The 19,217-nt window shown below is 45.6% G+C and overlaps 1 protein-coding gene across 1 annotated transcript in view; it reads left to right on the top strand.

The window, feature by feature from the left end:
* The window catches only part of LOC119649196, a 48,726-nt gene extending 34,478 nt beyond the window's left edge, over nt 1-14,248 (top strand). The window contains exons 4-5 of the mRNA XM_038051234.1: nt 13,810-13,925; nt 13,986-14,248. Coding sequence (XP_037907162.1) covers nt 13,810-13,925; nt 13,986-14,133 — 264 coding nt within the window. The 3' untranslated portion in view covers nt 14,134-14,248. The remainder of the gene's footprint in view (nt 1-13,809; nt 13,926-13,985) is intronic.
* The last annotated feature ends 4,969 nt before the right edge of the window (nt 14,249-19,217 follow it).

Here is a 19,217-nt window from a genome sequence, read left to right as displayed (position 1 = left end):
CTGTCCGTGTGTCTGTCTGTCTTTTTTTTTTTTTTTGAGGAGGTGGAAATCTTCTAAAGACACTGGTCTGGACACACCAGCGTGTGGGATTTTTACCCACTAAAACCACCCCCGACTCCCTCCCTGCCCCGCGGAACCACCATAAGGTATTACATCACGGGGCGGAGTCAGCTCACTCTAGCTTAATCCCATTTCTTCTATACGCGGCGTACGTGACAGCGTTTTTCTCCTTTCCTCTGCCTTCCGCAATTTATCTTGAATTGATGCGATCATGGAGTTGACCGCATCCCAATTCTCTTGATGTGCTAGCATTTTCGGCACCAGATTTTCTGGTACCAGCACCTCTCCTAGAGTCTCCTCTAGGTTCCTCCTTTCTTCCACAAATCTCGGACAGTGGAAGAATACATGCTCTGGGTCCTCTGGGACTCCATCGCAATTTGGACAATCGGGTGAGGTCTCCAATTTAAACCTGTGAAGGTATTGGAGATATCCTCCATGTCCCGTGAGAAACTGGGTGAGATTATAATTAACCTCACCGTGTCGTCTCTCCAACCACTCCCTGATGGCAGGAATGAGCCTGTGAGTCCACCGACCCTTTCCCGAGCGTTCCCACCGCTCTTCCCATCTATTTAGCGATCTCTCCCTCTCGGCCTTCTTCGTCTGCAGTAAGGGAGAGATTGGCTTCGAATGGTATATATTCGCCATCTCATCTGCCAAGATGTCAATCGGCATCATTCCAGAGATGACGAATGCTGCATCATCTGAGACAGTCCTGAAGGCAGAGCATACCCTCAGAGCTGTCCTCCTGTAGACTGCATTCAGTTTGCTAGTGTTAACTGACATCTGCAACGCCTCGCTCCAAACTGGGGTCGCATAGAGCATGATTGAGGTCACCACCCTGGCTATAAGCAACCTAGAGGTATGCCGTGGCCCTCCCACGTTCGGCATCATCCTGGCCAGGGCCATACTGGCAGTGGATGATTTATCACAAACATACTGTACGTGTTGCTTATAGCTGAGCTTCCTGTCTATCACCACCCCCAAGTATTTGATGGCCGGCTTGGAAGTGATGATATGATTCCCGACTCTAACACAGGCGTAATTTCTCTTCCGGCGCTTCGTGATGAGGACCGCTTCCGTTTTTTCCTCCGCAAGCGTCAGACCAGAGCTCTCCAACCAGCATTTGACAGCACTGATTGCCTCGCTTGAGTATAACTCAGCATCTTCGAGATGCTTTGCGACAACAACCAGTGCAATGTCGTCAGCGTAACCCACCACTGTGGCTTCCTCCGGAAGGGGAAGATTAAGTACATCGTTGTACATGATGTTCCACAGTAGTGGGCCCAATACGGAGCCCTGCGGGACACCCGCGGAAACGACGTACTCCTGCGGTCCGTCATCAGTGTCGTACCAGAGCCTCCTTTCAGTTAAATAACTATCGACAATTGCGGCGAGGTATGCGGGAATACCAACCTTCGCTAGGGATTTCCGGATTAGATTCCAATTGGCCGAATTGAATGCATTTTTCACGTCCATGGTTACTACCACGCAATATTTGCTGGTACTACCCTTTCCGTGGATTGCATCTTCGGCCAAGCCAGTAACCAATTTGATGGCATCAATGGTTGATCTGGCTTTACGGAATCCATACTGCCGATCTGAAAGGCCGCCTTGGCTCTCAACTACTGGGAGTAATCTATTATAGATTACCCGCTCTAGCATTTTCCCCACTGTGTCCAAAAGACATATGGGTCGGTATGAGGATGGTTCACCTGGTGGTTTACCAGGCTTAGGCAGAAGCACCAACTTCTGCCGCTTCCATACCGCTGGAAATATTCCCTCGGACATGCACGCTTCGAACAACTCAGCAAACATGTCCGGCCTGGATTTCACGGCAAGCTTAAGGGCCTTATTCGGTACTCCGTCCAGACCCGGTGCTTTATTGTCTCCTATTCTGCCGCAGATCTCCAGGAGCTCGTCTCTGGTGACTGGCGGGATTGCCGTCACATTCAGAGGTGGTTGGAATGTGTCGGTGTTCTCCTCTTGCTGGGGGAATAACCCCTGGATGATTTTCAACAAGAGGGCGGGGCACGTGATCTGCGGAGACGAACGGCCTCTAAATCGTCCCATCACGATTCCATAAGCTCTCCCCCACGGATTTACGTCCGCTTCTGAGCAGAGCTCCCTAAAGCATTTCCTCTTGCTTCGCTGGATGGCGAGCTTGAGGGTTTTGCGGGCTGCCTTGTAGGCGCACTCTTTCTGCCCTTGATCGACTCTACCTACCGCCCTCTGAGTCGCTCTTCTGGCTCGGTGGTAGGCTGATCGAAGGCCGGTCAGTTCATCATTCCACCAGTAGTTTGGTCTTCTACGGGGGAATGCGCACCTCCTAGGCATGGACGCGTCACATACTTTGGCGATGCATTGAGCCAGATGGACAGCTCTTTCCGTAGAGGCGCCTGCTATATCAGGTTGATCCAACCACACCTCTAAGAAGCTCTGCTCATCCAATGATTTTGCAGACCAGCCTGAAATCTTTTTCGGTTTCGGGCATGATAGCTCTTTGCCCTGAGGTTCGACACATGTCTCAAAGGAAACTGCCTGGTGATCGCTGTGTGTGTAGCGTTCGCTGACGCAACAGGACATACCACGCGCCAGCGAAGGCCTGACAAAGGTCAGGTCTACAACCGAGCCTGATCCCCCTTTCTGGAAGGTGTTTACAGCACCTTCGTTAGCCAAAACCAAGTCCATCTGCGCAAAAGCTTCTAATAAATTGCGCTCCCTAGCATTTGATTCCCTACTACCCCACTCTAGGGCCCAAGCATTGAAATCACCAGCAATCACCTTTGGACTTCGTCCCTTCGCGTCGAGAACAAGATTATCAAGCATTTGCTCGAATTCAGACAGTGTCAAACTTGGCGGGGCGTAACAGCTGTATACATATACACTACTTATTTTCGCCCACACGAAGCCACTGCCTGCCTGACTTGCAGTACATTGTATGGCCTGTCGACCGCAAGCCCATATCGCCGCTCCACCAGTCGAATCTCTGACCCATATGCCACCGTGACGGTGTCTATACGGTTCGCTTATGATTGCAATTTGCATCTCAGATTCGAACGTGGCCTGCTCAAGTAAATCCTGAGCGACCCTGCAATGATTCAGGTTTATTTGAATAAACCTCATTTTCTCATTGCAGTGAGCGCCTTCCTAAATTCTGGACATTTACCACTCCCGGCAATATGCCAGTTATCCTGTCCCTCTTTTACTTCGCACAATAGGCACTTGGGGTCCCTATTGCACTCTCTGGCAATATGGCCTTTCTCCCCACACCTTCTGCATCGATCGGATCGATCAATGCTGCTGGTGCATGCCTTCGCGAAGTGTCCAAACATGAGGCATTTAAAGCACCTCTTCAGTGAAATTTGTTCCCTTAAACGGCAGACAACCCATCCAATCCGAACCCTTCCGGCAGCCAATAACATCTGTGCTGCCTCCGCTGGTACTCGTATTGTGGCTGTTTGAGTACCACCATAGGCTAAGCCCACAATAGACTCCTCGGTGAATTCTTTCAACTTGAATTGCTCCTTCAGAGCAATACAAATTTCTTCTTTCGATGTTACTTCATCGAGATCCTTACATTGAAGGTAGATCTCATGTTTTTGGGCACGCACTGCGGCATTCTCCCCAAGTGAGTTTTTCACTTGAGTGCGAAAGTCATCAGTTTTGCCCACGCTGGATCTTTTCAGCTCGAACATGAGATCCCCTTTCTAGGTTCTTCGGATTCGGTTTACATTTCCGCTCAGATCTTTTAGGTCGGGATCCGCTTTGACCTTTTTGAGTATCTCCGCGTAGGACAGATTGCCCTTACTGGAGATAACAATTACAGCTGGACGAGTTCGCACTTTTGCCTTTCGTTCCGCTTTTTTGTTGGTAACTTTAGTCCATCCATCGTTTTCGCTGGTCTTAGGCTTCGCAACGCTGGTCGAGTTTCCTAGATTCGCTGTACGGTTTCCTCCTTCTGACCTGTTGGTGTTGGTTTTCCGGATGTCCTGTCCGCCTTTTTTCTCTTAGGCGCCTGCTGATTACTTAAAGGGTGCCCCTCTTTTTCACGTACTCGCTTATTTCGCTGGGATTCGATGGTAGTACGGTTAGGCGTCACTTGGGTCGCTTGTGATACTGTTGGCACAGCGGGGTTCGGCGTGTTCTTATTATTCTTTTCCTAAATCTGTGATCTATTATAGAGAACTCTAATAGCCCTCACCATATTCTTTATGGCTTGGTGCACGTTGTGCTTGTCCTTGATAAACTCGGACAACTCAACTATTTTTGCCCCAAGCTGGGTGAAGGATAATTCCTCCGGATCGGGACTCTGCTCCCTATAAGTCCCGGCAGGGTTACTCCTTTTACATGGTCCTTCACTTTTGACCTGTACTTTATCCTTCATCGTCTTTGGCATTGGTGGAGATCTCAAAGTTGATGAGCTTCTTTTGAATGGATCTCTTCCTTGTTCCTGGAGCACCTCCTGTTGTCGAGCATCTTGAACATGTGCGGTGGGTGTTGTCACGGCTTTTGTTGTCCAAAAAGCTGCTTTTAGTTCATCTTTGTTTGGTCTTGTTATTGGTGTTCTCGGTAAAGTCGTACTTCGCTTGAATACTTCCTTCTCCAGATCCACATCACTTGTAGCATTATATGCCAAGGTGGCCAAGTTGTCCACCACCCAGGCACTGCGGTCGAGGGATATCGACGACCGGGAGCCCGCTTGCTCACTCCCAAAAGCCGCCGGTACTGGGGTTCCGAGCCCCTGCACCGTAAGTTTCCTCCTTCTCTCGTCTTCCATGGTGGTTTTATGTTCTGGGTATCCTTCCCATAGCCATTTTGGTCCGCGCACCAGAGATGAGCAAACACTAGCCCATGCACAATCAAAAAAGAAAAGTGCATGAACACATATTTACACATCAATAGGTATGCCCCTATCCGCCAGCTGGGGTCGCGCCTGATGGGAGATCTGGCCACTCCTCACAGGTGTGTCTGTCTGTCTGTCTGTCACACCCGATTTATTCGGAAACGGCTAGACCGATTGTCACGAAAATTGGTGAGAGTATGTAATCTGGTGTTCCCTTTACATGCAGTAAGTGGCGCCATCTTGTGTTAAGTTTAAGGGGGGCTCTCCATACATGTGAATGGAGGGTGTAACTTTTTCTTTTCCACAATGTAGCCATATGGGGTATCAAATGAAGGGTCTCAATTAGTACTTTTCGAAACTGGTTTCATATTTGATATTGGGTGAAACATAGGGGAGTGAGGGCTCAAAATATGATCCCCAAAAAGTGTAACAGGTCTCGTTCTCAGAACTTATCCAACCGAAAAATCTGAAAAAAATCACAGTGATGAATCCCTATGAAATCTAGGCCTCAAAATATATCCGGTTCCGATATCTGCACAAATAAAGTTAATAATAGTATATTTCCATATTTTAGAAATTTACCCGGCACCCCCCTTATGTTCATCCCAGAAGTACAAAATTTACCATGTAATGAAGAACATAATGCACAGTTTGGTCAAGTTTGAAGAAAATCCAACTATTATTAACAAAGGTATAGGGGGTGAAACTTCACAATTTTTTGTGAATTTCGTGCACTCTATAACCTGCATGACGTCATCATCACATATCAATTCGTCAATACCACAACGAAATGAGTTCTTATGAATTGAGTCGCAGAGAATTATTCTGTTTTAGTTTTTAAGTAATTTGTCAACCAGATGTGTGTATGTAGGTATATAATATATGCGTGTTAATGAACTTTGCGGTTAGTGCCTAATTCAGATAGATATAAGAAGTAAATCGGAAATATTGGTACCATAAATTTATATACTTGCATGTATGTGTACAGTGTTCGGAAATAGGCAGTTTGTTTAGGGTGAGCGTAATATCTATGGCCGAATATGTACGTAGTTTGGAAACATATGAAGAATTATGTTCGATTTGTAGCTATATACGGATAGAAAAATGTGCGTTGAAATTTCTTACATCAGATGAACGCAAAACCTTTATACCCGAAGCGCGAGCTTCCGGTATTCCGACTTGTTAGATAATGTAGGTGCTGCATTAATTAGGCAGCGGATTCCCGCCTTTTTGCGGACTGCTTTCCAGAATACTATTCAGAATACCTAAAGAAGAGAAGGATCCCTATACTTTTCCTTGATTAAATCCATAATACCCGATCGTGGTTTTCAATTTTCGTTTGACTGGAGATAATCTGGGCGATATGATTACCTTTTGGCCACCGTTCATGTTAAAGGGGTCATCCCGTGTGAAGGCCGTTTTTTTGCCTTTTTTTCAAAAATTATTTTGTAGGACTGGATGAAGATAGAAACGTGATTTTTTCACCATATGTTTACTCATGTCTCTAGTATATGTAGTAAATTTTTCAGTTAAACTTAATTTTTTGGATTTTGGTGTTTTTTTACGGCTTTTTTTATGAATAAAAAAAAACTACTAGTCCGATTGTAATTATCCTAGTTTGCGGACCGTAGAAATATGTACTAAAGAAGCCGTGAAAATTTCGAAGAATTTGGTTGGATAGATTTTGAGCTATGGTGGCAGCCGATTTTCAAGATGCAGTTTCGAGAAAAACGCCTTTGAAAATTGAAATGTGATTATTAACAGTAAAATTTTAGCTCATCATTAATCTGCTATACCTGGTCCATAGAGGGCACCCTCCGTTTCTTCAAAAAGGTCTTGTAGGGCCGGTTGTTGCTCTCTGGTTTCCATTGTGGCTCTTTTAGCGAGGTCAGTCGATCGTCGTTCGGACCGCCAAATTCGCGCTTCATTACGGCGGTCGACATAAACCTGACATATGTGACCAACTTGGCATCCAATTGTCACTAGGATTTTGAGAATGCCATTGAATCCTTCATTGAAAATAATTACAGCCAGAAAAGTGGCTATTTCTATGACCTTGGCCTCAGAATGAAGGTGTTTAGGAGCGAAAGTTCAGATTAATGCATTTAACGACTTATTGTTATTCTGGGTCTCTGCTCCTAAGCATCTGTTCAAGAGATCATCTCGTGACAAATCTTCGTAGATTGGTTTGATGACTGCTTGAACTTCTTCAGTCAAAGGTGCCTTCTCGTGGTGAAAACCATCCAGTTCTCCTTTAGCTTCCGCTTTACGCCATTTGCACCAAATGTCCTCGCCTGCTGGACAATTTTGATGCTGAAGATTTTCTTCTGGAGAACATTTATGGAAGAAAGTTGCCCTTCATCCTTCTATCGAATTTGCGTGTCGACGAATAGCTAGCCCAGAAAATGTAGTGAGGTCATTAATAACCTTATCAGTAAGTTTTCCAGCCGCTTTTCCACCAATGCCTTTGTGATTCTTCCTTGCATTTCTAAGCCGCGTTCCCATTCTTTTCTCGACATGTCCTAGGCATTCCTCTTTTACTACTACGTATATTTTCTTATTTGCAGAACTTTGCAGAATTACCGGAGAAAACTCCAGCAAAATCCAATATACAATATACAAAACTTGTCGCAATTGGAACATCCATGTTCATGCTTGCTAAAAGTTTCTTTGCTGATGTTGATGCGAAGTCCTTTTTCTTCTCTGATAACTATCGATTCCCATGAAATACTCATTGAACGTTAAAGCGATCTCCTTTCGTACGATCCATTTAAAAAAATCACTGAACACACAAACAGCACAATACTTACTACAAAATATAACTGAGTATAACTTGAGCGCCTTCACTGCTCACTCTAGACTGGATTATCCTTTTTATTCCAAACAGCAAATAAGTTTAGACAATTGATTGGGTTTTCATCTTTTTATATTTATACCTGTGTTCAAATTTATAAGGCTCAGGTAAAAAACTAACAGGTAAAAAAAGATTCGATGTTCTTTCTCATGGAGTACTCTAGCCGCGGCTGCAAACTCCTTACCTGTTTAACCCTGTAATTTCTGAAGGACTCGGAATATCGGAAAATCCCTTTGCCCACATATTCTCCACTATATATAGATACAATTCATGCAAAAAAAAATCGATTTCTCCAACCCGACACACGGGATGACCCCCTTAAACAGCGAATGCTTTAAAAGCCTCTTACGTACGTAGGGTGCTAGGGTCCATGGATACATTCAAAGTATTCCCTGCTTGTCGTAAATGGCGGTTAAAAAAATAGAAGTTTATGGGTAGCATCTTGAAAATTAAGTAATTACCTTGCTAACGAAATGTCAATAACGCCTCGGATTGGAACCCAACGGCGGTATCGAGAGCTCGGATAATGTTTACTTTCTTCAATTCGAGTGAGACTTCTAGCGATAAAGAGGAGAAAATACTTTCTAGAGCAACCATAACCAGTTCAGTGCGCTTTGATGTCAATATTGTTTAGCACGTCATGAGGAGTAATGAACTCGGAAATCATAACAATAATGAGAAAAGGTTTGTAGATCTTTGCAACTTCTACGAGAAATGTTATAATGTTGGGTAAATGCAAAACAAGTAACAGTCAACTGAATACCACTATGAATTAAACCTTTCCCGCATCAGCGTCTTCTTTGAAATACTGTGTCGGAGCAGTAAGCGGAAAACGATTATCTTTGGAAAGCTCCAAACCTTCCTTATCTTTTCCATCCTTTATTGACATCTCGTATCCCAAATATATCTCGATTTTAACGCTTATATGGGGCAATTATAAAGAAACGCAGCTAAGGATCCTTAAGAAAATGAATGGAAATTACCGAAGACTCAAGGCCAGCGGAAATTCGATATATCACCGGAATTCGAATTGCTTCCAAAATTCCCCACAAGTGCATCAAACGAATAATAATAATAATCTTTGGCGCAACAATCCATATTGGATCAGGGCCTTGAAGTGTGTTAGAGTACTTCATTCAAGACCGTAATGGTACACTACAGTACACTGTAGGAGGCAATGTAGTCAGTATTGCGCTCGCCCGAGATTATTACCCTGATTTGACTCAGATACTCAATCACAGCTGAGTCGAGTGGTATCCGAAGTTAAATCACGATACAAAACTCACTGATACCAGTGAGATTCGAACCGCGACCTTCCGTACGACAGCCTTGTGCTCTAACCACTCAGCTACTATAATACATTTTATAAATAGGAAGCCTCAGCAAGTGGCGCGACTGACCGTGCGGAGATGGCAACTCCATTACCTTGCAGTGCCCCTGTTCTGGAAGTAAGCTCAGTGAGAAACGCTAGCCCTGAGCAGATGGACTTGGACACAAATCGAGTGGAAGTGCAGACGATTGTAGAGCAGAAACAGTCGCACTTCCCGCTGAGAATGCTGCTTGCGTCAAACGGACCGCAGATAGCCCTCTGCAAAGTGAACTGGGGAAAAAGCGGAAGGAGGACGACGTGCCTCAAGGAAACTTTATCGAAGTAGTCCCCAAGGCCCAAAGAAAGAAGGCGAAAAGGAGAACAAGAAACAACCGATTCCGTCGCCAGAGACACGTCTGTCCAAAAACAAGCAGGCTGCCAACCAAAAGCCAGTAGCGGAAAAAACGAGGAAACGAAGAAGGACTAGACCGTCGGCTCTGCTCATTAAGCCGACGGAAGGCAAGACATTTGCGGAAGTCCTTAGTGAAATCCGCTACAGGATGAAACCCGAGGAGAACGGAGCAGAGGTGTTTTCGACACGGAAAACGAGGAGTGGTGGAGTTCTTGTCAAAATGGGCCCAAAGCCGACCAACAAGAGCACGTCCTGCGAAGCGGTCAAGGGGCTATTGGGGGAGAAGGCTCTTGTTTCCAGTCTAGAACCCATGTGCTCTCTAGAAATACGGGATCTTGACTGCCTCACAGAAAAGGCCGAAGTAGAGGAGGCGCTAAAGCGTGAATGTCCAGAGGTAACCAATGCCCGGATGGGTATTACCTCTGTAAATGCTCGAGTCCAAAAACTCGCCGTGGTGGAAGTCTTCGAACAATATGCGAGGAAACTCCTTAACAGCGGAAGAATCAAAATCGGATGGGTAGTATGCAGGGTACGAATGCGGATAGTCCCCACCAAGTGTCTCGACTATGGACACACGTCAGCAGCTTGCAACGGTCCGGACAGGAGGACAGCATGCTGGAGATGCGGCCAAGTGGGTCATCAAGCGAAGACATGCAAGGAAAGCGAGAGTTGTGTTCTCTGCAGGGATCGTGGCGCGTCTGGTGAAAGCGTCGCACACACTGCAGGCTCGGGACGGTGTCCGATTTTCAGGGCGAAATTGGAGAGGGCTAGGGTGCGAACGTTATGATCCGCATTTTGCAAATTAACATGCACCGGAGTGCAACCGCTCACCAGTTGCTAGCACAGTTCACTGCGGAAGTAAATGCTGATCTAGTGCTGATTAGCGAGCAATATCGAAACAAGGACCCGTCCTCATGGTATCTCGACTTACCGGGCACCGCTGCCATCTGGGTTCGGGACGACGTTCGACTTCGTGTTCTTGCCGAAGGGCGGGGGGACGGATTTGTCTAGATCCGGTGTTTAGGGATAACGTTTTTTAGCGTTTATCTGACGCCGAAGGAGACAATGCCGGACTTCTGGCGCCGGCTTGATGCTCTGGAGGACGCAGTTTCGAGCACGGAGAGACGAATCCTGGTCGGCGCTGATTTTAATGCCAGGGCTCTTGAATGGGGCGTGCCTCAGTCAGACTCCAGAGGGAAACGGATTCTGGAAATGGCGGCGAGAACCGGGCTCGTAGTTTTAAACACCGGATCCACGCCAACGTTTCGGTGCCCAGGTTGTGAAGGAAGCATTCCTGACATCACTTTTGCGTCGGAATCTCTGGCATCATCGGTGGACGGGTGGTAAGTCCTAGAAGACTTCTCAGCAAGTGATCATCAGTACATTGCGTTCGAGGTGTTTAACGCTACTTGCCGGCGAGCACCAACACGACGTTCCCCCTTCATGTGGAATGTCGCGAGGGTGAACATCGGAAAGTTCGTCGAAGCTCTTGGAGCAGGTGGGGCCGCGCTGAGGGGCAGTCCGGGGGGTGGTAGCGTCGCTGCTGACACCGTCGTAAATTCAGTGATGAATCTGATAACGACGGCGTGTGAGGCTTCCTTGCCCCGGAGAGGCCCCAGGCGCGACAAGCCTTCTATGTACTGGTGGACGGCAGAAATTGCCGGCCTACGGAACGAGTGTTATAAGCTCCGCCGTTTGGCACAACGTTTGTACGAGGAGGCATGTGCCATGAAGGCACAATATAGATCAGCAAAAAGGAGACTCCGCAGCGCTATAAATAAAAGCAAAGCTCGCGGCTGGCAGAATCTTGTTAATGAGGTGAATGAGGACCCGTGGGGACTTGGCTATAAACTTGTCACTCGGAAAATCGGGGCTCTGCGGAAGCCCTGCATATTGAGCACCGACCAGATGGACCGCATTGTGCGGGCATTGTTCCCCAGACACCTTGTACGGGTTGATGTAAATAGCGCGGAAAGCGTCTTGGATTGCCCCCTTTTCACAATGGGAGAGCTCGAAGAAGCGGTTCTCACTATGAAAAACAGGAAGACGCCAGGTCCTGATGGCATCCCGGCGGAAGTTTACAAACTGGTGTTCCGCCAACGGCTAGAATTGCTGCTTGAAGCGTTCAACGTGTGCTTGAAGAAGGGCATTTTTCCTTGTCACTGGAAAGTGGCTGGACTCGCGTTGATCAGTAAGGATAAAGGAGACCCGGAGCTCCCGTCTGCATACCGACCGCTGTGTATGCTTGACATGGCCGGAAAAGTGCTCGAGAAGCTCATTAGGGGTAGACTTGCTGAAGCGATCCGTGCTGCCGGGGACTTATCCGCAAGGCAGTTTGGGTTTAGAACAGGGAAATCTACAGTGGATGCTGTTATGGAGGTCGTAGATGCATTTAATCGAGCCGGGGCACACAGCCGCCGATCTCGACGGATAGTGCTCCTCATAACGCTTGATGTCAGAAATGCCTTCAATTCGGTAAGATGGACAGATATGCTGGGCACACTAGAGAACTCGTTTCACGTGCCAAGCTATCTCTTGCGGGTATTGAGAGATTATCTGAAAGACCGTTTTCTACTCTATGAGACGCTAGAGGGCCAGAGGAGGATGGAAATCACGTCGGGAGTAGCACAGGGATCCATCCTAGGGCCGGACCTCTGGAACGCTTCCTACGATAGTCTGCTGAGACTCGATATGCCCGAAGAGTCGCGCCTGGTCGGTTATGCAGACGACGTTGCGGCACTTGCTGCCGGACGCATTGTTGAACAGGCGCAAAGCAGACTTGGCATATTGATGCGACGGGTAAGCGGATGGATGACTGCTCACGGTTTCAACCTTGCGCTGGAAAAAACCGAAGTAGTCATCCTGACCAGAAGGAGAATCCCGACCTTGCGTCCCATATCGATCGGCGAGTTGACTATAGAGTCAAAACCGATTAAATACCTTGGTTTAATACTCGACTCGAAGATGAGCTTCTTCGAGCAAATCAAAGCAGCCGCGGGCAGGGCTGAAGCTGGAGTCGCGGCCTTCAGTCGGCTAATGGCGAATGTCGGGGACCCTATATCTACCAGGAGACCTCTCCATATGGGAGCAACGCAGCTGGTTCTGCTCTATGGTGCGGAGGTATGGGCTGATGCCCTTGACAAGGAGGTGCATCGTAAACGCCTTGCTCAGGTGCAAAGGCGGGGAATTTTGCGAATGGCATCTGCTTATCACACCGTCCCCGAACCAGCTGTGATGATGATCGCGGGAGTGATCCCCGTTGCCCTGCTTGCCAAGGAGCGGAAAGCTATCTACAGCCGTAAAGGCAAGAACTTAAGAGAGGTGGTTGTACGTGAAGAACGTCAACGCACCGTTAGCGAGTGGCAACTTTCTTGGCAAAATGAGCCAAGGGGCAAGTGGACTGCGCGGCTCATCGACAAATTGGACCCATGGTTGAATATAAAGCACGGTAAGATTGATTACTTCCTTACCCAACTTCTAAGTGGGCACGGAGTTTTTCAGTCTTAACTGCACAGGATTGGGAAGGCGCACCTCCTGATTGTGTGTTCTGCAATGGAGTGGCGGATGACGCTGAACAAACCTTTTCTCTTGCGAGAAGTGGGGCGGCCTCCACCAGCAGCTTTAAGCAGACGCAGGGGAGTTCTCTCCAGACAACATTGTCAGAGAGATGCTGAAGAGCGCTGGCAGCTGGAATCGTATTGCGCATTATGTTCGGACTCTTCTTACTACGAAGAAGATTGAACTCGACCGGCAGAGGGATCGGACGGGAAGGAGTTCCCTGAACTAACAACAACTCCCTTCCTCCCCTCCTCTGCCGTTGGTGAAAGGAATTCCCTAACTTGAAGGCTCCCAAAGCCGGGAGAGCAGGAGAGCTAGCCCGAAGTAATGTGTCAAACGGTTCCAGGCTAGTTCTCTGATGACAGGGAGGGGTTTAGTTGGTAGTCCGCGTGCTGTTGCGGGAGTCCAATACTCTGTGCGTGAACGCATTCACCTACCCTACTCCCAAAAAAAAAAAACCAGTCAGCTACCCGGAAAGCATCAAAAGAATCAAATCTAAAATTAAAAAGTCACCAAAGCGTCTCAAAAGATCAGTGAATATTGTAGTCTTACAGTCCCAAGGGAAGCTGTTTTCATATCTGACTTTCGGGTGTACAAAGTGTAAAGTGTCCCAACGATAAATAGTTAGAAGGGGGAACTTGAGGCTCGATAGGTTACGATTCAAAACTTCAGGTTAATTCCCATCTAGACCTTTCTGTCATACATAGTTTCAGTCTTTAATATTCTGCCTGTAACTTATCTGCCTGTATCTCATTTTGTTTGAATGCTTACAGCAAGTAGCTTGTGATGGTTCAACCACCGAACCAAACATTCCAGATCCAGGTGAACCATTTGAATGCGGTGATAAGATTGGGAAATTTCCGGATTTAATCGATCTTTCTTGCAAACGGTAAAGGCAAACATAAATGTACATTTAGTTTTAAAATTAACGTTTTCTTTTATTTCTAAGGTATTACTATTGCTATCCGGATGAAGACGAAAATGGAAATCAAAAAATTAGCAAAGAGGATTTCATGTGCCCAATAGACACGGTATACAACAGAGATGTTGAGAAATGTGTGAAGAAAACAGATAAGTTCGTATGTCCGAATCAATAATAACAATAATGGTTTCATTCATAAATTATTGTGCGTAATAAATACATGCTAAATTCTCAATAAAGACCAAAATATTTTCCGAAAAACGAATTCAATAAAATCATATTGCAAATTGTCCAAGTTTATTTATTTTCTAATTTTAGTGTCTTCTGTTCACTCTTTAGTGGAGTGTAGAGTATCCACACAGTTTCCGATGAAACTGTGCTTCAGTTTAACTATCATCACCCTAACCGCTGTGCAAGTGATAAGCGCATAGCAGCATTAAATTGAATTTCAAATGTGACAATCTCCGATCGGCTCATACGCTAAAGCTAAAGAACTTTCTTTGTTCGTTTTTTACTCGTACAAAGCTAAAAATTCAAAATATTTTTCGGATATTTCCAAGCTTGTAGATGGTCATCGTTACATGTTACATGTTTAAACTGACATAAACATTCTCATTATTATTATTACGCAAACAAAATCCAGCTTCAGTGCATAAGATTACAAAAGATGCAAACTCCTAAGAGCAGCTTTGTAATCTTTGTTTAAAAGATTGGAAATGCAAAATGTAAATGCAAAACAGCCACTGTAAGTTTTCAGTTTATAAACATAATGGAGTATTGGATAAAATATAATTTTTGGGGCACAGATTTTTAGCCCTCACGCTCCTATGTTTCACCCAGTATCAGAAGTGAGATCAGTATCGAAAAGAACTAATCGAGCATTTAATACCATACATGACTATATTCTGTAAAAAGAACAATTTAAAAGTTTTTCACAACGCTGATCCGTAGACCATAATGGCTATGCCAAGGATACCTAGAACATAAAACCACTATGGAAGACGAAAGAAGAAGTAAACTTACGCCGCTACTCAGGGTCCGTGCCCCTACCCTGAGTAGCGGCGCATATGCGAGTGAGAAAGCGGGCTCCCGTTTGCCAATATTCCCCGTCCGCAGGACCTCGCTGGTGGACAACGTGACCATTGCGACATCAATCCTACAAGTGATTTATAGTTGAAAAAGAAGGTGTTCAAGCGATTTACCATCTTGCAGAGAGCACCAGTACTAAAGCCGAAGAAAGATGAGTTGATCGCTAGATGACCAAAACTCTAACAGCACCTACTTCATTTCTTCAAGAGGGACGACTGCAGGAGGTTCGAGGAGTAGCACCCCATTCAGGAGAAACTCGCTGCTCCGAGATATCCGTCAATCCCAAGCAAGATAAAAAATAAAGCGGAGGGACAGACAATGAACACTAAATGTAAAGGCCCTTATGAAAGAAGTAATTTAGTTGGGATTCACGGGGAACAGAGCCTTGATCTGAAGGAATTACCTTTCATCCCGAGTTTATCAAGAACAAGCAAAATATGCACTAAGCCATATAGGATATGGTAAGGGCTAACAGAGTCCTTTATAATAGATCTCAGAAGGAGGAAAGAAATTCTAAGAAGAGGCCGAAACCTACATACTGGCAGTTCCGAAAAGTGGAACTATAATTTCAGAAGGGAGAAAGCATATAGCCAATGCAGGAGCGCGGTTGAATCAATGTTACCAACAAAAAAGCGTATGTGTCTCCGATTCGACTGACAGCGAAGTGGCGGAAGTAATAGCGGAGAAGCAAATGCAAGGGAGTGCAACCTATTACATGCTTTTGAGTAGTTGGATATAATTCTAGCTAACGAAGATAACATAAACACCTTTCGGAAGGCAAGTGCTCCGCAATTGTCTCTTTGCCAGCCCCGCACCAGTACGTGGTATATCCTGCGTAGCCCCCAATGCAATTGTCGCCTCTCCTTAAAGTGTGGCCTATCCACTGCCACCTTTGCTTTCCGATCGCAGACCGTGCGAGTGTAAGAACTGTGTGTCGACCAAGTTTTTTGTTTCAGATAGTATCAGGCTAGCGTACACCGATGATACAAAGATGATAGGCAGGTCTTCACGAAGGCTTGGAGCTTTTGAGTACTTACTGTGAACTACTTCCATATAGCAACACTGAAAGGACACTAGCACAGAACAGTGTCAACTTGGTCTTGGCGTTGAGACAACTCAGGAAATATCTCATAGTCCATTGAATTCCTCCATGTTATGCGGACAAGGCAGCATGAAGAAGATGAGGCAACCATACATATATCGGCGAGAGCTACACCTACAGCGATCATCAGGAAAACCGAAGTTGCGAAATCACAACAGGAGCCTTGGGTTGGAAGAATAACACAACGACGAACCCGGGAACGCCAAGGAAATAACGATTTGCGCATTTTCTCATGGAACGTGCGCTCCCTGTTCAGAGATAGAGCTGTCAAGCAACTACCCGATACCCTGTCCCAATATGGGGCTGCTATAACAGAGTTACAGGAGATGCGTTGGACAGGGACCGGTTTTCTGGAGAAGAGTCACTACAGCATATATTATAGTGGCAGCAGGTTTCTTAGTCAGCCAAAAAAAGAAACTTGCTGTTATCGGTTTTGAAAAGATAAGCGAAAGGCTATGCACTCTGCGTTTGTGAGGCAAGTTTAGAAATATAAACCTCGTAAACGTTCACGCCCCTACGGAGAAGACTGCAGAGTCGGAGAAAGATACCTTCTACGAGGCAGTAGAACGAACCCTCGAAGCCTGTCCCAGATATGATATCAAAATCATACTTGGGGATTTTAACAGCCAAGTAAGGACACGGAGCCCGTATTCAAGCGATACGTTGGCTCCCATAGCTTACATGAAAATACAAATGATGGGCTGCGGATTATTCAATTATTCAAATTCAGTGTCACACGAAATGGTTGTTGGAAGTACCTGGTTTGCGCGGAAAGCGGTGCGCATATACATGGGCCTCTCCAGACGAGACCACTTTCAACCAAATTGACCACGTGTTGATTGAACGCCGCCACCTCTCAGCCTTAACGAATGTCAGAGCATATCGAGGGGCCAACATAGACTCGGACCACTATCTCGTTGGCATGGTGCTCCGAGCTCGAATTACGACACCACCTATAATCCCCTCTGACAATCAGGTGAGAGTAAATACTGAAGCCATCCACAACACAGCCCTCCGCGACACCAATAAGAGGAAAACAACCGCCTAAAGAACGTTATCATAAATACGGTCGATTATATCTTCTTTGAACTATAATATATGTGGTGCCACAGAGCAGAGCAAGAGCATGCTTGAAGATATCAGGCTAGTCGGCAAAAATGTTAGATGAACAGACGGTACACTACAGTACACTTTAGGAGGCAATGTGGTCAGCATTACGCTCGCCCGAAATTATTACCCCGATTTGACTTAGGTACTCATTCACAGCTGAGTCGACTAGTATGCGACGTCAAACCACGATACAAATTTCACTGCCACCAGTGATATTCAAACCGCGACCTTCCATACAACGACAGCCTTGTGCTCTAACCACTCAGCTTTCCGGGCAATAATAAAGCAGGTCTGCAGGTCTGCAGGTCAGCATGTGACCTGTACATGCCTAGGAGATGCTCGTTTTCTACTAGAAGACCCAAATACTGGTGGAATAGCTAACTGCATGCGGTTCAGATTGCAATAGGTAGGATTGATCAGGGCCTTTAAGCTAGAAGCCTAAAAACCCTTCAAGCTCGCCATTCAGCAGAGCAAAAGAAATTCCTTAAAGATCTCTGCTCAGAAACGGACAAAAACGATTGGGGGAGCGCCTATAGCATTGCAATGGATCGATTGAGAGGCTGTTCGTCCCCACAGATCATGTGCTCTTCCTGTTGTTAGCGAATCTGTATACGGGTTGCTAGACGATTCAGGTAGAAAAATATCGTGTATATCTTATGAAATTCCCAATTCACGTTTTTTCATTAGTGTATTGCTGAAAATTCTATACATTAATAATGTATTTCCAAACTTGAACTGCGCCGCTTATATGAGTTCGCTTTTTATGATGATAACGTTGCACATGTCTTAGAGTGCAAAAAATTCACGTGAAAGGCTAAATGTTGACCTTGTGCAACCTTTCTACTAATAGTTGGATTTCTTTCAAACTTTTCAAAATTGGCTATCATATTATTACTTGTAATGATAACTTGACCTCGAGGCGGGTTTTCAGGTAAATTTCTAAAATATGCTAATATACCACTGTTAAAATTATTTATCTTATCGGAATGGGATGTATTTTGAAGTGTAGACTTTATATTGATGCAACACTGTGATTTTTCGTTTGGATAGGTTGTTACCCCATATGGCCATGTTTCGTTAAAAAAAAATATTGTTATCGCCTTTCGCATATATGAGGAGCTCCCAATTAAACTCAACACAAATTGATGGAATCGTTGGACATGTGGCGGTTCACGAACGACATATTCTCCCCAAATTTCGTAACGATAGCTCCAACCATTTCGGCGTTAATTTCGTATGACAGACGGGCAAACAGGTACACTGAAGGGCAAACAGACGTCGAATTGAAATTTATTTTTTTCAAGAATTGCAACTTACGCCCTATTTTTTTTGGACCACGGACCCCTCGTTTAGGGCTTAGCACCCTGCCTTTTGGTCGTTTACCATCGACTTCGATGTTCAGATCAATCTTGGCAAGTGAATTCTCGTTAGCACGAATTGCGTGACCATACCATCGAATACGCCTCTCTCGCAACCTTTCCACGATTGGTGCAACCCCATAACGATCGTCGATATCCTCATTTCGGATGTGATCGAAAGGTGTGAGTGTGACGCAAGACGCCGTTCATTGTCTTTTATAGTCGGCCAACACTCAGAATCATAGAGAGCGACAGGACAGACGACATTGGGTTAAATTTTCGATTTGAGACGTTCGTTGATTACATCACAAAGAACACCAGTTGTGGAACGCTATTTAATCCAGGTTGCGTTAATGCGTGAAGTAATTTCATAAAGCAGTTCTCCCGAGGTATTTGAATCTCTCAGTTCTGGGCAGATCACTGCCGCTGACAGTGATTGTGCCTGTTTCTTGGGGATCGGTCTTCAAAAATTCAGTTTTATCTATATTTTGAGACCGTGTTGCATGAGGCGATTATTCTATTTTTGGATAAGTTGATCGAGATCATTTTTGTTATCAGATGCTAGGAAAACATCATTTGCATAAAGCAGTGTGTAGGGCG

Source organism: Hermetia illucens, chromosome 2 (assembly GCF_905115235.1).
Source record: "Hermetia illucens chromosome 2, iHerIll2.2.curated.20191125, whole genome shotgun sequence".
NCBI lineage: Eukaryota > Metazoa > Arthropoda > Insecta > Diptera > Stratiomyidae > Hermetia > Hermetia illucens.
The sequence above is the reverse complement of the archived record's forward strand: the minus strand, read 5'-3'. Positions and strand labels throughout refer to the sequence as shown.